The following is a 19,636-nucleotide window of genomic DNA, read 5'->3' on the forward strand; positions in this document are numbered from 1 at the left end:
GAACTGAACAATGAGAAACTAATACATCTCCACAATTTTTTTAAGTATGAACCATAGATATGACTTGTTGGGTCAAAGATTATGAAAAATTTAGTAATCCCTTTATAAGTATTGCATTCCAGGAAGATAGTAGCAGTTTTAAATGCCATCAACAAAGAGAATTTCCAAAATCACAGAGTATTTTTGTTTTCTAATTTTTAGTAACTGACAGGCAAAATTTGTACCTAAATGTTTTAAATTGCATTCTTATTATTGATTACTTATGATATGTGTTTATTGATTCCTCCATAGATTAGGAATATAGCAGCCATTTTTATTTCTTCTTTTGTAAATTACTTGTTCAAATTCTCTGACCATTTTTCTTTCCAGGTATTCATCTTTTCTTATTGCTTTATAAAAATAGGCATTTGTGTCACATAGGTTGAAAATGTTTGTAATTTGGCTTTATGCTTGATGTGTCAAGGTACAGAAGGTTCAACTTTTATATCATAAATCAGACTTTTACAGGTTCTGCCTTTGATGTCATATCTCAAAGTCTCTTTCTCCTTTCTACATGTACAAATATTCATCTGTATCTTCATTTAGTGCTTTTATAACTGAACAGTGTGCATTAAGGACATAACTCAGTTTCCCCTCAATGATTACCCAGCAGTCTCAACAACAAAAGGATCAATTATCTGTCCTTTCCCCACTAGAATAAGTTTAAAGATACTATTTCAAAACAATTTCCGATATAGACTTGAATTTTCAGCTTTTTAAAATAAACTCACATTTGAAAGTAAAAAAGTTGCCCCAAAATAGCAATTTTCTGTTTAATGTTCTCAATTTATCATAGTGTCATGGATTCACATTTACCCATTAAGGTAGGAAAGGTCTAACCCTGAAAGAAATGTGAAACAAGCAAGTAACCACACCATCTCTAAAATAAAGTTATGTTTTCCAGTTATAAAACACCGAGTCTTTAGCCACAAAGCAGAAAAAGAAAGAAAAAAAAAAACCCACATCCTTTGTGTTTCATTATATATTCCTATAAGTACCTGAAACTAAATAGTCTCCATATGTGAGTAACAGAAGCCATGAGTATGCCTTTTCCTTTCTCTTTTCCTCCTGCCATTTGTCTCCTTCTAATTCCTGGAGGTAAGACATGTTTTCATGTACTTTTCAGTTTTGCTTATAAGAAAATGGAAACTTATATTGGTTTAATTTTTGTTCAGTATTGTATAAAAGTAAAAAAGAAATCATAACTTAATTTCCAATAATATTTCATGTTACTTTTAGTCTTTACTATTGAAATGGCATATTGCTTTTTTAAATGAAAACATAACCTATTGTGTTTACAGCAAAAATATGAAAGCATAACTATATCCGGAGGTTCTCACAAATTCAGGTCAGATCCACAGAGCAAAAACAGCAAGTGAAAAACCAACAAAGCCATTAAACTTGGGATGGATAGGTTATTTATCAACTGGAGGGCTTAGTTACCCTCTGTCTGGTGACTCAGACAGTAAAGAACCCACCTGCAGTACAGGAGACTGGGTTTGATCCCTGGGTTGGGAAGATTCCCTGGAGAAGGGAATAGCAACCCACTCCAATATCCTTGCCTGGAGAATTCCATGGACAGAGGAGCCTGGTGAACGACAATCCATGGGGTTGAGAAGAGTCAGACACAACAGAGCAACTAACACAACTCATATAACTCTCAGATAAATCTTAAAATTTTGGTTTTCAGAATGAATTATGTTTATTTTCAGTAGTGGGAATGGTAGAGAAAGCAATAAATCAGTGTAAAATAATCCAAAGAACTATATGTATGTGTGTCAACATTTAATAAAACTTACAGTTAAGTATATTCTGTTTGATATACACTCTTCTTAAGTACTATTGTTATCAGCCCAATTTACATATGAGGAAACTAAGGCACAAAGAAGTTAAGACAATTTACTAAAGTCATCAGCCAGTAAGAAGCAGGGCTGGGGTTTGAACCCAGAGTTCATATTCTTAACCACACATTATGGTATCTTATAACTCAGTAATACCTTCAAAGCTGGGATTCTTAATGTGGGATCCATGAGCTCCTTCAAGGGCATGGATGGGCACTAAGAAATCTGTGACTATCCCATAACTGTATACAAATATTCACACGCATATCTGTGTTTGTACTTTATTCAGATTCTCAAATGGCTCTACATTTCAAAAATAACAAAGGTACTTCAGACAAACAGTTCTTCACAATGGATAGAGTATATTTTTTTTCATGATGAGGAACTGGATTAGAAGACTGCTTTACTATTTATTAGTTGTGTGAACTTGGGCAGGGTAATTTCTCTGTCTAAACTTCATGTTCCTTATCTCTGCATGGGAATAATAACACCCACCTTGCATTGCAGCAAGCATCAGAACCAGTGTCTGAAACTTACCAGTGCCTGGTAAATCATAGATGCTTTCACCATTATTGCTACTATAGTTGTTGTTCTTTCTTCAAATTTAAAACAATTTACCAAACCATCATTCCCAACAATAATCTCATCATGGAACGCTGAGATTTTTAAGGTCAATAACACAGTGTCCAACCCCAAACTGAGACAATGAAGCCTGTAGTAGGAAGTGAACTTCTGAGGAATGGCAGAAAAAGGAGAATGACGTTTCTCCCCCATCTGTTCTTACTGTTTGATATTGGGTAAGTCCTTAATCTTTTTGCTTTTTGAGCTTTAATAAAAGAGATTCTATTGCCTGACTGTTTCTGCCTCCCAGGGATAGGAAGGAGCTGGATATTAGGTTAAAGGTGATCTGAATTCTTGAGGAAGAGAAGTAGTGTTTAAATTCAAGATACTATTATCTGAAGCTATCATCCGTCCCGTTCCGTTCCGTCACTCAGTCGTGTCCGACTCTATGCGACCCCGTGGACTGTAGCCTACCAGGCTTCTCCATCCATGGGATTCTCCAGGCAAGAATACTGGAGTGGGTTACCGTTTCCTTCTCCAGGGGATCTTCCCGACCCAGGGATCGAATCCGGGTCTCCCGCATTGGGGACAGACGCTTTAACCTCTGAGCCACCAGGGAAGCCCTATCATGGGAAACTGTAAAAACTCCAAACCACCTGGACCATTTTGACCTTCTCTCCCTGGACAAAAAGTGCATGTCTCAGTACTCGCTCTGGATCTGTTCATTATTATCAGAACTTTCTCAGGGGAACACATAACTCAGTAAGACAGGATTTCACTCTGGATCACTCTTACAGTTTTTCCAGTATCCTGTGAGAGAATTATAGGAGGAAATGAAGTGGCTCCTCACACAAGACGCTACATGGCTCTAATCAAAGGGCTGAGACTCTGTGCAGGGGCTTTGATCAAAGAAAACTGGGTGTTGACAGCTGCTCACTGTGACCTGTAAGTAATTCTAAGCTCCTCTCATTCTCAGATACTTTGGGAGGTGGGGAGCCGGGCAGGGACAGAGGTTGTCAGATGACTCTGAAGTCCAAAACAAAAATTAGGTAGGGATGGAGAAGAAAGTGTGCAAGTACAGTCAATGTTATATGCTATTATTATGCTTATCTCTATAAGCAAAGGCCAGATCCTGTAGAATAAAATTTAAGTGTATGACCATTTTCTCATATTATTTTTTTCTTTTAACTATAAATAGCAATATTATTAACATTTTGAAAATCAAAATGGTGAAAAACAGCATTCCTAATCTTATATCAACTTCACATAATCACTGTTACTATTGTGCTATATTTTATTTCAGGCTTTTTTCACAAATGTATTTTACATAGTCGAGCAAGTTAAGTGTTCTCTATGATTACAAGTGATTTACTTACTATGATCTAGTCTTATCCCATGTTGCTACATATTACATTGAACCATATATTACTGATATTTAACTATTTGACTTTCCAAAACAGTCATTTCCTATGCTAAAGCTGAAACTGCAATACTTTGGCCACCTCACGCGACGAGTTGACTCACTGGAAAAGACTCTGATGCTGGGAAAGGTTGAGGGTGGGAGGAGAAGGGGACGACAGAGAATGAGATGGCTGGATGGCATCACCGACTCTGTGGACATGAGTTTGAGTGAACTCCGGGAGTTGGTGATGGACAGGGAGGCCTGGCGTGTTGTGATTCATGGGGTCGCGGAGAGTCGGACATGACTGAGCGACTGAACTGAACTGAACTGAACTGATGGTTCAAACTAATTTTTCCCTAATTGTGATTTGAAAGTCAGAATAATGTTTATCACCTGGATGTGCTGCTGTTTTCTTCATCAGGACTTGTTGTTGGTAACTGGAACCTACTGTTTCCCTGCTCACTTAAGCATAAATTTCATGAATAAAAGAAAAGACTTAAAAACTAGCCCCCCACAAAGAAGATCCAAGGAGATCTGCACTATATTGTGTCAAATGAGGCTTTATCAAGTGGGAACTTCAGCACAATGTACACTGTAAAGATCACCGTTGGCTTGCTCAATAGGCCCACTTAGTGCAAAATCTGTCCAGCAAATCAAGAAAAGCTTGTGCCCATCTCTCCAAGATGAGCTATCCCTAGGTTCACAAACCAGACTTGGGGGCTGGCAGTTTATTTCCTTCTGTGTGTGTTTAGATTACGTTTTGTTTTTTGCTGTAGTTCTTTATTTGGCCGCATGGCATCTTTGCTGCATCAAAGAGTGTCTTTCATTGTGGCATGCAGACTCTAGTTGTGGCCTGTGGGCTCAGCAGTTGCAGTGCACAGGCTTAGCTGCTCTGAGGCATGTGGGATCTTAGTTTCCCAAGTGGGGATCGAACCTGCGTCTCCTGCACTGCAAGACCGATTCTTAACCACTGGAAAACTGGGGAAGTCCCCTAGATGCAGCTTTAAGTTTTCACTATTATGTCAAGATTCATTTCTTCAGTTCTAGGCGCTTTTCCATCTTTCTCATCTTTGAGGACAAGCAAGTTACACTGTCTCCCACAAAGAAATAAACCCGCTACTTCTGCTCTCATTCTTTGATTTAGTCTCTGGTTTTTGGGTTTAGTCTCTAGTTCTTGGGTTGAGTTTCTTCCATTAGGTGTTGATTCCACAAATCCAAGGCAGATGGAGAAACTGGCAGCTCCTCTTTCTGCAGCAGCCCATGTGGTCAGCACCCAAGCACACCTCTCCAGGCCTTGCCAACCCAATGCTTCTGCTGCTGCCAAAAGGCCTGGGATTTTCCTCCCTGCTTCTTCCCTGAAAAGACCTGAAGTTGAAGCATCTAAGATAACACATGTCATAGGAGTTTTAGGCAAAACACCTAAAGAAAAAAGCCTCATAAATGCCCCTTAACTTGATGTGCTTATTTATATATAGGAAAGCATCTAAAAGAACTGATTGGATTTAATAAATTAAATTCATACTTAATTTCATCTGTTCTGTCACATGAATTATATCATCCTTGTTTTTTCCAGGAAGGGCAATCCTCAAGTTATTCTTGGGGCCCACTCTACATCCCATAAAGAGAAACTTGACCAAGTATTTTCCATTAAAAAGGCAATTCCCTACCCGTGTTTTGATCCACAGACATTTGAAGGGGATCTTCAACTACTTCAGGTAAACTTTTTTTTTTCAATAACTATTTTGAAATTGCAAAATTTTGAAATTTGGTCAGTTTAACCTGAAACCAGTTTTACACACTGGCCTCATAGCCAAGACTGGCTAATGCCAGGATGTAGGGGTAAGAAGCACAGCGGGGACCAAACATAATTGCACAAATGTTCACCTTCTTGGAAGTCAGTTCAATTTAACAAATATTGACAAAAGTCCTACTGCGGTAAGACCTGTCAGTCAAAAGTGATAATGCTACCAGCAACTCAGTTACAGTCAAACCAAGTTGCATTTGTTGACTCTTGCTCGGCAAGGGCGACTGTACACCATTAGGAATCATGGAGTGGCTTATAAGAGTGTTAGATAGGACTTATCCCCGGATTTGGGCTCGTGTCAGATGAGAAGGAGTATTCTAGGAAGTAGGAGTTTGCTCTGAACTATTGTCAGGAAGTGGGGTAATTCTATAATGAAGCATCTCAGTGAATCTTACTTATCTAGGAGGTTAAATCTGTGATTGATAAGAAGCAGCGACCACTCATTTTAGCCAATAAGGGGCGTTTGGTCATTTTTGTGGCAGGCATAATAAGCTTACTTTTGCCTGTACTCAAACGTGACTGCAGAGTGGCCTGGAGTCTTGCTCCTTTCTTTAGGCTCACCTTGTCTGATATTAAAAGCAAAAGTATTAGTTGCTCAGTCGTGTCCAATTCTTGTGATTCTTGTGACCCCATGGAGTATAGCCCACCAGGCTTCTCTGTCCACAGAATTCTCCAGGTAAGAATCCTGGAATGGGTTGCTATTCCCTTCTCCAAGGGATCTTCCCAACCCAGGGATCAAACCCAAGTCTCTTGCATTGCAGGCAGATTCTTTACTCTCTGAGCCACCATGGAAGTCCTATCTGATATTGGTGGTCTATAAAGGTGTTCATGATCAGTAGGAAAAGTTTGGCCCAGCTGTAAGTGCCAGTAAGATTTTCTCTCTTCATAAGATAAACAGGTGCTTTTCTCAAAGTGTTCACAGTTTCTAGTGGGAGAGACAGACAAATATATCAGCAGTTCTGATCTGGCTGTATGTGACTGATCAGTGCTGGAGATAACTAAGAAGGGGGCTCTGAGGGAACACAGGTGGTCAGGGAAGTTTTCTTAGAGAAGGTACAGGAGTCAGGGGGCAAAAAAGAGGAAAAGCCCTTTCAGGCAGGAAGTATAAGAGGAGTCTTTAAAGGAAAATGCATTTGGAAGAAGAGAAAAGAAAGGGAAATTATCATGAAATTTTAAGAAAGAGGGAACGCAGACATTGTAAACCATGGGAAGAAGTTTGAACTTTATGGGGAAGGAAATGGGAAAGTATTTTAAGCAGGGCGGTGACATGATCAGACTTGTTTTTAGGAGGATTATCTGACTGTTATGCAGAAAGTATGATAGAAGAGGCAGAATTGGGCAGAGTGTGAACTGCAGGGTCACGCTTATCCAAACGGGGTTGAAGAGAAATTTTGCCAGCAGGACTCAAGAGGAAGCTCAAGGAATCCACACCTTCCCACATCAGGAGTAAAGAGAGGGCCTAGAGCTTTGTATGTTTCTGGCAAACTCCCCACACTCCCTGCCCCTGTACTTATCAGTGGCCCTCACACTTTCTGCCTTGAGACTCTAGGCCCTGCCTCTCCCTCAGGTCTCCTCTCCTTCCCCATACTCTTAATTCCCTCCCGTCCTGCTTCCTGCACCGGGCAACGTAACTCCCTCCCCCGCCCAGTAGAGGGCGCTACCTGGCCCACTTCCCTCCTGCCTTTTTCTCCACAGCAGCGCACTTCTGATATATTAAATACTTTAGATTGTCTGTCTGTCTCCCTCAGTGCAATGTCAACTTCAAAGAACAGATATTTTCATCTTTTTATTTCTCCCTATACCAGGGAGTTTAGTGACTAGTACACGGCAGACCTTCCATAAACGTTCTCTGAATAATTTTGGATAGGGATGGAATTAAGCCAGACAGTGGCAAACCCATCAAGGCAAACGATTCTGAACTCAGGTTTCAAGAAAGTGGTAGCAGTAGTCAAGTCTCCGTCAGGACTTAAATATCTTTAAAAGAGCGTGCGGTGCGTAAGGGGTGTGAAGTAGAGTCAGCAACTCCCTCTCACCTCTGACACTGTGGCCAGAAATGTGCAGTTGCTGGAGAAATCTTAAAGAGGGTGTCAGGACCTCCCCGTGGTTAACCGTCCAGTGTGAAAACCTACTGATGTGCCCATCACTGGTCTGTGTGCCTGACCCCAGTACTGTCTACAAGTATATGCATCCTGACTCCAATTCTGATCCATTCATTCAGACCTGAAGTCCTTTCTGGGGGTTCTACTGCCTCCTTGTCCATCCAGCCAGGTAACAAGCATGAAGACTTGTGAGAGTGTGAGCAGGACAGAAGGACAGGCATTGCACATGGGCATTTGAAGTTCTGTGGAAAGAGTTTAAGCTGTGGCCACTTCTTTTTCTAAATTCTAATGGGGTGGGGGGGGGCACATCATCGACTCAGAGGGGGCACTGAGGGAGTGGGGACTGTCTAACATCAAGAAGTGGGGCCTGAAAGCAATGCAATGATAGGAATGTGGCAGTGGTCTCTGCTGCTGTGCTCCTGTGTTTTTAGAAGGTTTGCAATACCAGGACTCCCTACAGCTTGAGGCACGAAGAAAAGAACTAGATAGTAGAACTATCTTCCTCTACTCTCTTCTCAACTTTTATCACACTCCCTACTCTCCTGACCTTGAATTTTCAGAAGAAAAAGAGAGCAAGGTGGTGAGGCAAGAAGAGGGCTTGGCGAATGAAAGAAAAGGGCAAAGTGTGGGGGAGCCCTCGAAGGCAGTGCAAGTGGTTTGCGCTTGCTCAGAAGAGGGGAAGCCATGTTGCCACTGAAGTGGAAAATGACACTGACCCCTTTCCCTCCCTGCCCCATGCACCTGGAGCACTGGTTTCCTTTTATTGGTCTTAATATCAGTCAGTTCACAAACTTAAGATCACCTGAATAAAATAATGATTGAGCTCTCCAATACAGCTTTTCAGCCACAGAACTGTCAGCCACCACCAATAAAATTTCATCACTGACGGGTCAACTGACTGAAGTTTCTAGACTAGCCTAGCAAAACATGCCTGAAAAGGTATGCTGTGACTTTAAAAAACCAATAACTGATGGTCAATTATGTTGGAACATGTTTTGATTTATATTCTTCATAAGAACATGCTAAATAAGCAAGTTATCTATTTAAGTCAGAGCTGTTTTCTGGGTTTGGTTACTGTTGTCCTTGCCTTAAACTGCATCTTCTGTCTCTTTTCTAGCTGGACCGTAAAGCAACCATGACCAAAGCTGTAGGAATACTTCAGCTACCAGAAACAGGAGACGATGTCAAACCCCACACCAAGTGTCGTGTGGCAGGATGGGGAAGCACCAAAAAAGATGCATGTCAAATGTCTAATGCCTTGAGAGAAGCCAACGTTACAGTGATAGATAGGAAAATATGCAGTGATGCCCAGCACTATAATTTTAATCCAGTTATTGATCTCGGTATGATCTGTGCTGGTGGTAGAAAAGGTGAAGATGATTCATGTGAAGTAAGTAAATTAAAATTTTAACCATTTTGGGCAATGGGAAATCAGGTTAAAAAGCATGCCTAAGAACAAGGTACTGTTATTACTTCTTATATCCGAGGCCTGAAAGAATGTCTGCTTGACACTGGGCTGCTGTGTGCTCCCTTGTCCCAGGTGAAACCTTCCATCCAGGGAAACTCCTTTCATTACCAATGATCAGGATCCCATTTAACCACCACTTATGGTGCTGTGGGCTTCCCTGGTGGCTCAGATGGTAAAGAATCCGCCTGCAATGCAGGAGACCTGGGTTTGATCCCTAGGTTAGGAAGATCCCCTGAGGGAGGGCATGGCAACCCGCTCCAGTATTCTTGCCTGGAGAATCCCCATGAACAGAGGATACTGGCAGGCTACAGTCCATGGGGTTGCAAAGAGTTAGACACAATTAAGCAGCTAAGCACAGCACAGCATATGGATTCTGTCCTGCTGATCATGACAGCTGGCGTTTATCAGATGCCAAGAACTATACTAAGTTGTATATTCTATGCCAGTTGATCCTCAAATAGCCCCATGGGATAGACACTATTATTATCATTCCTATTATATAGATGGGGCTTCCCTGGTGGCTCAGTGGTAAAGAATCCTCCTGCCTCGGGTCAGGAAGATTCCCTGGAGGAGGGCAAGGCAACTCATTCCAGTATCTTTGCCTGGGAAATCCCATGGACAGAGGAGCCTGGCAAGCTACAGTCTATGGGATTGAAAAAAATGTCAGACACGACTTAGTGACTAAACAACAAATTTTACAGATGGGGAAATTAAGACATAGAAAGTTACTTAACTTCCCAAGTTAGATAACAACAGTCAGTAGGGTGGACCTGGACTTGAACCCAGGCCGTCTGACACCCAACTCCTGCATTGTTCTGCCTCTCCATGTGCCAAGACGGGCTTGACCAGGGTTCAGCCTTATTTAGAACTCATGTTCCAGAAGTGGTTTGCAGGGTCAGAGATATTATGAAATGAGAACTGATGAACCCTGGAAAAGAGCCCTAAAATTTGTTTGAACTCTCACAAGTACTCCTTTGTCTGAGATGGCTTACCCTGTGTCCTTCTTTAAAGTGGGGTGGAGTTCAAATCCCATCTCATGCCTCAGGCAGTCCCAACATCCAGTCTCTTCCCCTAACGTCTACTGACCAAGTAAAGGGAATACAGGGTGACTGAGGGAGACAGTTATTTTCACCGTTAAAGGCTTCCTTTGCTACTCTGTCTTTGTTTTACCGATGAAAATAAATTTTGCACATCTCCAGAATTGTCTTTGGCAAAAGGGAAATGATTGGAAAATATTAAAAAATCTGTGTAATTGATGCTGAGGGCAGACAATTAATCAAAGAGATATAAATTAGCCTTTCAGGAAAGAGAGAAACAATGTGAGTGAATAAGTGAATGACTAAAAGTGTGATTAAATATCCTTGGAAAGCACTCCATCTACATCATGTAACTTTGTGTTTCAGGGGGATTCTGGAAGCCCTCTGATATGTGATAACGATTTCAAAGGTGTCACTTCCTTTGGCAAGTGTGGTAACCCCCAGAAGCCTGGCATCTACATCCTCCTTACCAAAAAACACCTCAACTGGATAAAGAAAACCATTGCAGGAGCCATATAACATTTCTACTTCAAAGTAGAAAATTGAAGCAACCAAGTAAAAGTGTTTTAAACTTGACCTATCCAAAGAAGCATCTTGCAACCCTTTGAACTTCACATACAAAATGCCGCCTGTCTAAAATAAATTCAGCAATGAAAGAAATGACCTCCTGCTATCACTCTTCCCCGCTTAGCAAAGACTGATTCATCACATGTTCTCTATCCATGGTGAGAGATGTCCCTTAAGAAAAAGTTCTCCAATTCCGTGACTCTTTGTTATATTCAGAATTTGGACTGTCACTTTTGTGTTCATTCTTAAAAAGAAGTCAGTCTCGAGAAAGTTAGAATATTCTCCTTTCTTCCAAATGAAGCTCCAAAATATTTCTGTTCTTAGAAATTCAGAGCCTGATATTGTATTCAATGTGAGAGTAAAGATAGAGATAAAGAGGGATTGTTCGCTTTTTACTATATGTTTCTGCATTGCTTAACTTCTTATAAAAATTCTAATTATGAATACAGTGGAAAAGACTCAGTGTATGCTTTAGAGAGTGGGAAAATTTAGAATTTGAGGTTAGAGATAATTCAGGGAAACTGCATCATTTACTAATTACAAGTAGACTAAAATTACATAGACGAGTAGGCTGCAGTCCAACCAGTACTTTGGTATGTACTTTGCTGTAGCTAGACAATTTATATATGCAAGCACTAAGCTTAGTTCTATGTTATTCTTAATAGACTGTGATATATAATAAATAAAGATGGCTTTTTTATTCAGTTCAGTTCAGTCGCTCAGTCGTGTCCGGCTCTTAGAGACCCCTTGAATCACAGCACGCCAGGCCTCCCTGTCCATCACCAACTCCCAGAGTTCACTCAAACTCATGTCCACAGAGTCGGTGATGCCATCCAGCCATCTCATTCTCTGTCGTCCCCTTCTCCTCCCGCCCCCAACCTTTCCCAGCATCAGAATCTTTTCCAGTGAGTCAACTCATCACATGAGGTGGCCAAAGTATTGGACTTTCAGCTTTAGCATCAGTCCTTCCAAAGAACAACCAGGATTGATCTCCTCTAGAATGGACTGGTTGGATCTCCTTGCAGTACAGGGGACTCTCAAGAGTCTTCTCCAACACCACAGTTCAAAAGCATCGATTCTTCGGCGATCAGCTTTCTTCACAGTCCAACTCTCACATCCATACATGACCACGGGAAAAACCATAGCCTTGACTAGACGGACCTTGGTTGGCAAAGTAATGTCTCTGCTTTTTAATATACTATCAAGGTTGGTCATAACTTTCCTTCCAAGGAGTAAGCGTCTTTTAATTTCATGGCTGCAATCAGCATCTGCAGTGATTTTGGAGCCCCCAAAAATAAAGTCTGATACTGTTTCCACTGTTTCCCCATCTATTTCCCATGAAGTGATGGGACCAGATGCCATGATCTTTGTTTTTTGAATGTTGAGCTTCAAGCCAACCTTTTCACTCTCCTCTTTCACTTTCATCAAGAGGCCTTTGTGTTCCTCTTCACTTTCTGCCATAAAGGTGGTGTCATCTGCATATCTGAGGTTATTGATATTTCTCCCAGCAATCTTGATTCCAGCTTGTGCTTCTTCCAGCCCAGCATTCCTCATGATGTACTCTGCATAGAAGTTAAATAAGCAAGGTGACAATATACAGCCTTGACGCACTCCTTTTCCTATTTGGAACCAGTCGGTTGTTCCATGTACAGTTCTGACTGTTGCTTCCTGACCTGCATACAGGTTTCTCAAGAGGCAGGTCAGGTGGTCTGGTATTCCCATCTCTTTCAGAATTTTCCACAGTTTATTGTGATCCACACAGTCAAAGGCTTTGGCATAGTCAATGAAGCAGAAATAGATGTTTTTCTGGAACTCTCTTGCTTTCTCCATGATCCAACGCATGTTGGCAATTTGATCTCTGGTGTCTATGCCTTTTCTAAAACCTGCTTGAACATCTGGGAGTTCACGGTTCACATATTGCTGAAGCCTGGCTTGGAGAATTTTGAGCATGACTTTACTAGCGTGTGAGATGAGTGCAATTGTGCGGTAGCTTGAGCATTCTTTGGCATTGCCTTTCTTTGGGATTGGAATGAAGACTGACCTCTTCCAGTCCTGTGGCCACTGCTGAGTTTTCCAAATTTGCTGGCATATTGAGTGCAGCACTTTCACAGTATCATCTTTCAAGATTTGAAATAGCTCAACTGGAATTCCATCACCTCCACTCGCTTTGTTCGTAGTGATGCTTTCTAAGGCCCACTTGACTTCACATTCCAAGATGTCTGGCTCTAGGTCAGTGATCACGTTATCGTGACTGTCTTGGTCGTGAAGATCTTTTTTATACAGTTCTTCTGTGTATTCTTGCCACCTCTTCTTAATATCTCCTGCTTCTGTTAGGTCCATACCATTTCTGTCCTTTATCGAGCCCATCTTTGCATGAAATGTTCCCTTGGAATCTCTAATTTTCTTGAAGAGATCTCTTGTTTTTCCTATTCTGTTGTTTTCCTCTATTTCTTTGCATTGATCACTGAGGAAGGCTTTCTTATCTCTCCTTGCTATTCTTTGGAACTCTGCATTCAGATGCTTATATCTTTCCTTTTCTCCTTTGCTTTTCGCTTCTCTTCTTTTCACAGCTATTTGTAAGGCCTCCTCAGACAGCCATTTTGCTTTTTTGCATTTCTTTTCCATGGGGATGGTCTTGGTCCCTGTCTCCTGTACAATGTCACAAACCTCCGTCCAGAGTTCATCAGGCACTCTATCTATCAGATCTAGTCCCTTAAATCTATTTCTCACTTCCACTGTATAATCATAAGGGATTTGATTGAGGTCATATCTGAATGGTCTAGTGGTTTTCCCTACTTTCTTCAATTTAAGTCTGAATTTGGCAATAAGGAGTTCATGATCTGAGCCACAGTCAGCTCCCGGTCTTGTTTTTGCTAACTGTATAGAGCTTCTCCATCTTTGGCTGCAAAGAATATAATCAGTCTGATTTCGGTGTTGACCATCTGGTGATGTCCATGTGTAGAGTCTTCTCTTGTGTTGTTGGAAGAGTGTGTTTACTATGACCAGTTCGTTCTCTTGGCAAAACTCTATTAGCCTTTGCCCTGCTTCATTCCGTGCTCCAAGGCCAAATTTGCCTGTTACTCCAAGTGTTTCCTGGCATTCCAGTCCCCTATAATGAAAAGGACATCTTTTTTGGGTGTTAGTTCTAAAAGGTCTTGTAGGTCTTCATAGAACCATTCAACTTCGACTTCTTCAGCGTTACTGGTTGGGGCATAGGCCTGGATTACTGTAATATTGAATGGTTTGCCTTGGAAACGAACAGAAATCATTCTGTTGTTTTTAAGATTGCATCCAAGTACTGCATTTCAGACTCTTTTGTTGACCATAATGGCTACTCCATTTCTTCTAAGGGATTCCTGCCCACAGTAGTAGATATAATGGTCATCTGAGTTAAATTCACCCATTCCAATCCATTTAAATTCACTGATTCCTAGAATGTCTATGTCCACTCTTGCCATCTCCTGTTTGACCACTTCCAATTTGCCTTGATTCATGGACCTAACATTCCAGGTTCCTATGCAATATTGCTCTTTAAGGTCAGGAGGGGTGGCCTTGAGGAGATACCCCTTGTCCAAGGTAAGGTGCAGCGGCTACGCTTTCTTGGAGCAGCTATGAAGAGATATCCCACGTCCAAGGTAAGAGAAACCCAAATAAGACGGTAGGTATTGCGAGGGGGCATCAGAGGGCAGACACACTGAAATCATAATCACAGGAAGCTGGTCGATCTGATCACATGGACCACAGCCGAATGTGGTCCACTGGAGAAGGGAATGGCAAACCACTCAGTATACTTGCCTTGAGAACCCCATGAACAGTATCAAAGGGCAAAATGACAGGATACTGAATGAGGAACTCCCCAGGTCGGTAGGTGCCCAGTATGCTACTGGAGATCAGTGGAGAAATTACTCTAGAAGGAATAAAGGGATGGAGCAAAAGCAAAACCAATACCCAGTTGTGGATGTGACCGGTGATAGAAGCAAGGCTTTTTTATTACCTACCATTTATAATCACATCTTTTTGTTGCACTGTTTCTCCAAAGAGCTAATTTATAAATTCTCATTCTGTAATAATTCTGGCTGACTTATACAATTTAATTTCTCAAACACTTCCTGAGGGCCCACCATGTGCCAGGCATTCTATCCAGATTTATAAATATTAAGACGTGACCACTGCTTTCAAAATGTTTGAAGTCTAGTAGGAAGCAAGAATCCATAAGTATGAGGACATCTGCTTTGGGTTCTAAAGAACACAGAATAAGGCTATCTACTGTGCTGAGACGTGGTGGGGGAAAGATAAACAATATTTCACACTCCCAGAAGCCATCCCAATTATTTCTCAGAGCCTTCCTCCTGAGATCTGCCCTACGTTTAGACAGACCAATACAAATTTTGGGTTCCTGACTAGAATGCCACAGACATCACAACCTGGTGGAAAGATCACTGGTCTACAGGTCAGACACCAGCTCCATCACTAGACAGTGGAAGACCTTGAGCAGAGTATTAGTCTGTGCCTCCATTTTCACATCTATAAACTGAAAATCTGTAGAGGGACTTCACTAGTGGCTCAGTGGCAAAGAATTCAAGCTCCCAACGCAGGGAGCCCAGGTTTGATTCCTTGTCAGGGAACTAGATCCCACACGCTGCAACTAAGACTTGACATAGCCAAATAAAAAAAGAAATAGACATTTCTGTGTATCCAATGAGAAAATTCCAAATATTGAATGCTTTCTATCTACAAGACACTTGGTCTTAAGCAACCTGCCCACTGGTGACACTGAGACAACTTGTACAAAAGTGAACTGTACTGTCCTTAGCAGAAACGCAGCTATAGAAGCAACTCATCTGCAGCATTGATTGGTGGAATAAACCTCAATTTGTCATGAGCAGAGTGGCCGATAATCACCCAGATCCAAAAATTTGTAAATAAAATATCCTCTAATGGAGGCCTTTGCACAAACATTAAGAACAATGAACTTACTAGTGTACAAGGCCCTGCACAAGCTGGCATCCCTGTACTCACTTCACTCCGGCTGTGCCAATATTCTTTCCTCAGTCACAAACACATACACACACACATACCGGGGTCTGTGCCCTCACACACACTCTCACATATGTCCCTACCCCCACAGGCACTCACACTCACACCTGCACACACACCTACTCCCCACTAGGTTTTCTCAGGTTGACTTTAATGTTGACTGTTCATCCTCTCAGAGTCAGATCCTGTCTTAGTATTCTCCACTTCAGAACCCAGTTCTGTTCCTTTCAGTTCAGTTCAGTCGCTCAGTCGTGTCCGACTCTTTGTGACCCCATGAACCGCAGCACGCCAGGCCTCCCTGTCCATCACAAACACAACAACTTAAAATCATTTCATATGTTGATAAATTTCTTTCTTAGTAGACTCTTTGCTCCATAAGGCAAAGATTAAATGTTTATTCACCTATATGTCTTATCTCCAGCATTTAGCACTGTGTCTGGCACCTCAGAGGTGTTCAATTAATATTTATGTAATGCATTAATTAATATGAATCCAGGCCTTGTCCCCAACAGCTGATTCACTTCTCTATGACCATGGAAAGAGGACAGCAAATTCAAATATAAATGCATGTAATAGCATGCATTGCTCTTTTGGAAAATATCAATTCATTGAGTTATGTAGATTTTCCAAGTTCTGACACATTCATTGCACAATATTTTAAAAATACATTTGTTAATATCACTACCATCTGATTGGGAAAGTCCTTAAGTGTTGGGAAGATGTCAAGCTTGTGAGAGCAGATACAAGTGTTTCCAAAATTCTAATTTTATCGTTAGCAACAAACATTGTCAGTTGTTTTCTCTAAAGTGACAGGTTCACTTCTTTCATATTTGAGAAATTGTCATTAAATATCAAAGTCTGAATAATCATATTTTGTCAGCATTCTTTTTTTCTTAATTTTACTGCAGTATAGTTGATTTACAATGTTGTGTTAGCTTCTTGTTGTTGTTTAGTCATTCAGTCATGTCTGACTCTTTGTGACCTCATGGACAGCAGCACGCCAGGCTTCTGTGTCCTTCACCGTCTCCCAGAGTTTGCTCACACTCATGTCCATTGAGTCACTGATGCCATCCAACCATCTCATCCTCTGTCGCCGCTGCTGCATAGCAAAAATGAATCAGCATTCTTTCAAATAAAAATACTGTTCCATTAAAGAGATAGATCAATTAGCAACTCAAACAATTACACCAATGCTTTTCCTCAAAGCAACCATAGTACTTTAATGTGCAACCAGCATGCTTCATACATACATTGCACACTTCCCACATCACAGAGAATATTAAGAAGACATTTACTACAGGGTAAAGATGTGTCAATTTTTTTTTTAATTTGCTGTTTCTGCTGTCTCATCAAAGACATTCTTCATTGAAACTGGTTTTCTCTTCTGAGAGTGTCTCACAATGAAAAATATAGTGACTGTTAGTACAGTCTGGTGCTACTGCTTTGATTTGTGCTAGGACACCAGCAGTTTTCCCCATCATTGCCTTTGTGACATTAGTGAAAATGTTAACACACAGGTATAGAAACAGGCAACATCTTAGCATTGCTATGAAAATTAATTTAATCTCACAGACCCCTGAAAAGCTTTCAGGAACACCCAGGGGTCCACCAACCACACTTTGAGAACTACTGGCTTACAATATTGCAAAGGCTCACTCATGACTGGAATAAATTAAACATTTTCCCAAGAGTATAAATCTGTTCTGTTCTGTCGCTCAGTCGTGTCTGACTCTTTGCTACCCCGTGGACTGTAGCCTACCAGGCTTCTCCATCCATGGGATTCTCCAGGCAAGACTACTGGAGTGGGTTACCGTTTCCTTCTCCAGGGGATCTTCCCGACCCAGGGATTGAACCCGGGTCTCCCGCATTGGAGGCAGACGCGTTAACCTCTGAGCCACCAGAGAAGCCCAAGAGTATAAATAGGTAGCCTTAATTTACAATTTTTTTAATTTATACTTATGGGACTCCCCTGGTGGCACATGAAAAGAAACTCAACATTAGTCCTTAGTCATTACAGAAATGCAAATCAAGACCACAATTAGAAACTTCTTCACACTCACTAGAATAGCAATTGTAAAAAATAATACTAATAGCAAGTACTGACAATAGTTTAGAAACCTGGAATCTTCATACATTGTTAATGAAATATAAAATGATTCAGCCACTTTAAAAAATAGACGTTCTTCAAGATGCTAAACATAGCTAAAGTATGACATGGTCATCCCACTCTTAGGTGTATGCCCCACCCCCACAATGAAAACATATGTCCACACACAGACTTGTACATAAATGCTCACAGCAGCATTATTCATATTACGTAAAAAGCAGAAACAACAAAAAGTACATCAGCTGCTGAATTGGCAAATAAAATATATTTCCATGCGATGGAATATTATTTGACAATAAAAAGGAGTAAAAAGCATCATGCTAAGTGAAAGAAGTCAATCACAGAAGACCACATATTGTGCGTTTCCATTTACATGAAATGTCCAAAATAGGCAAGTCTAAGAAGCCAGAAATTAGATTAGAGGTTGTCTAGGGGAGGGGAGTCAGGGAAAGGAGAGTAATGCAGAGTGACTGCTAATGGCTATGAGACTTCCTTGGGGAATGATAAGTGTTCTAGAATCAGATTATGGTGATGGTTACACAACTCAAAGTAGCTTAAAAGCCAGTGAATGATACACTTCAAGTGAGTGAACTTGATAGTATGTAAATTATATCTCAAAAGCTGTTAAAAATCATCATGAGGTATTTCCATGGTTGTCCAGTACTTAAGAGCCCCCCTGCCAATGCAGGGGCATGGGTTCCTCCCTGGTCTGGGAAGATCCCACATGCCACAGGACAACTAAGCCTGTGTTCCACAACTGCTGAGCCTTCACTCTAGGGCCTGTGCTCTAGCAAGAGAAGCCACTGCAAAGAGAAGCTCCTGCACCACAGAGTAGCCCCTGCTCACTGCAACTAGGGAAAGCCCGCACGCAGCAAGAAAGCCCTAGCACACTCAAAAACTAAATAAATATCTTTTTAAACATTACCATGTGTCGAGGGAGGGTAAGCATATTCACATAAAAAGAAACAGAACTATCAATGTTTCCTTTAGGAAATTTTCAGTAGCTATAGTCAATTAAAATTTGACATTTTTAGTCTGCATTAAAATTATTCATCAAAACCAGAAGCAGGGTATCCCACTATTTTACTGAAAATGATTCATCTTTGATGCACCAGTGATAGCTGAGAAAAGGAAACACAGGGGTCTCAGTGGGGTTTCCTTCCAAGGTCATGTGATTTCTGAAAAAGCAAGCTCTGAATTTGAAAGCCTCAGGGTGTTAACTCTGGGGATGGCTGGTTAACAGCAAACACCCTGATCGAACATATTACTATTTATGTAGTATAATAAAGACCACATCCTCAGCTCAGAAAAAGAGCTGATGACATTTCTAATAGAAAGCATACCAAATACTGTTCCTACAGAGACTGAGAATGATCCTTTTTTGAATTAAGTTGTTCTCCAATATTGGAACAAAATAGCGATGTCTGACTCCCATTTTCCTTTCTTAGCTAAATCCAGAAAGAAGAAAGGGAGGAAAGAAAGGAAGGAGGGAGAAAGGAAGGGAAGGAGGGAGGGAGGAGAAATTCAGATACGCTCACATGTCTAAAGTTGTAAAATCAAACCATCAGGGGAAGCACAATAAGAGGCCGGCCTGGAAAAAACCAGTGCTCCCTAACCGCCCCCAGCCTCTGTCCCCACCTTCCAGATTCCAGATAGGGGCACAAGAAATTACCT

At 41.2% G+C, this 19,636-nt stretch overlaps 1 protein-coding gene across 1 annotated transcript; it reads left to right on the forward strand.

The window, feature by feature from the left end:
- The first annotated feature begins 1,027 nt into the window (after positions 1–1,027).
- On the forward strand, positions 1,028–11,003 carry LOC129553049 (granzyme A). Its single transcript, XM_055421722.2, has 5 exons — positions 1,028–1,137; positions 3,239–3,386; positions 5,417–5,558; positions 8,864–9,136; positions 10,618–11,003. Exons 1-5 carry the CDS (start codon positions 1,077–1,079, stop codon positions 10,768–10,770), a joined length of 777 nt encoding a protein of 258 aa, XP_055277697.2. The 5' UTR covers positions 1,028–1,076; the 3' UTR covers positions 10,771–11,003.
- The last annotated feature ends 8,633 nt before the right edge of the window (positions 11,004–19,636 follow it).

This window comes from Moschus berezovskii, chromosome 18, assembly GCF_049115385.1.
Source record: "Moschus berezovskii isolate FMDL1 chromosome 18, NW_MosBer_1.0, whole genome shotgun sequence".
Classification (NCBI taxonomy): Eukaryota; Metazoa; Chordata; class Mammalia; order Artiodactyla; family Moschidae; genus Moschus; species Moschus berezovskii.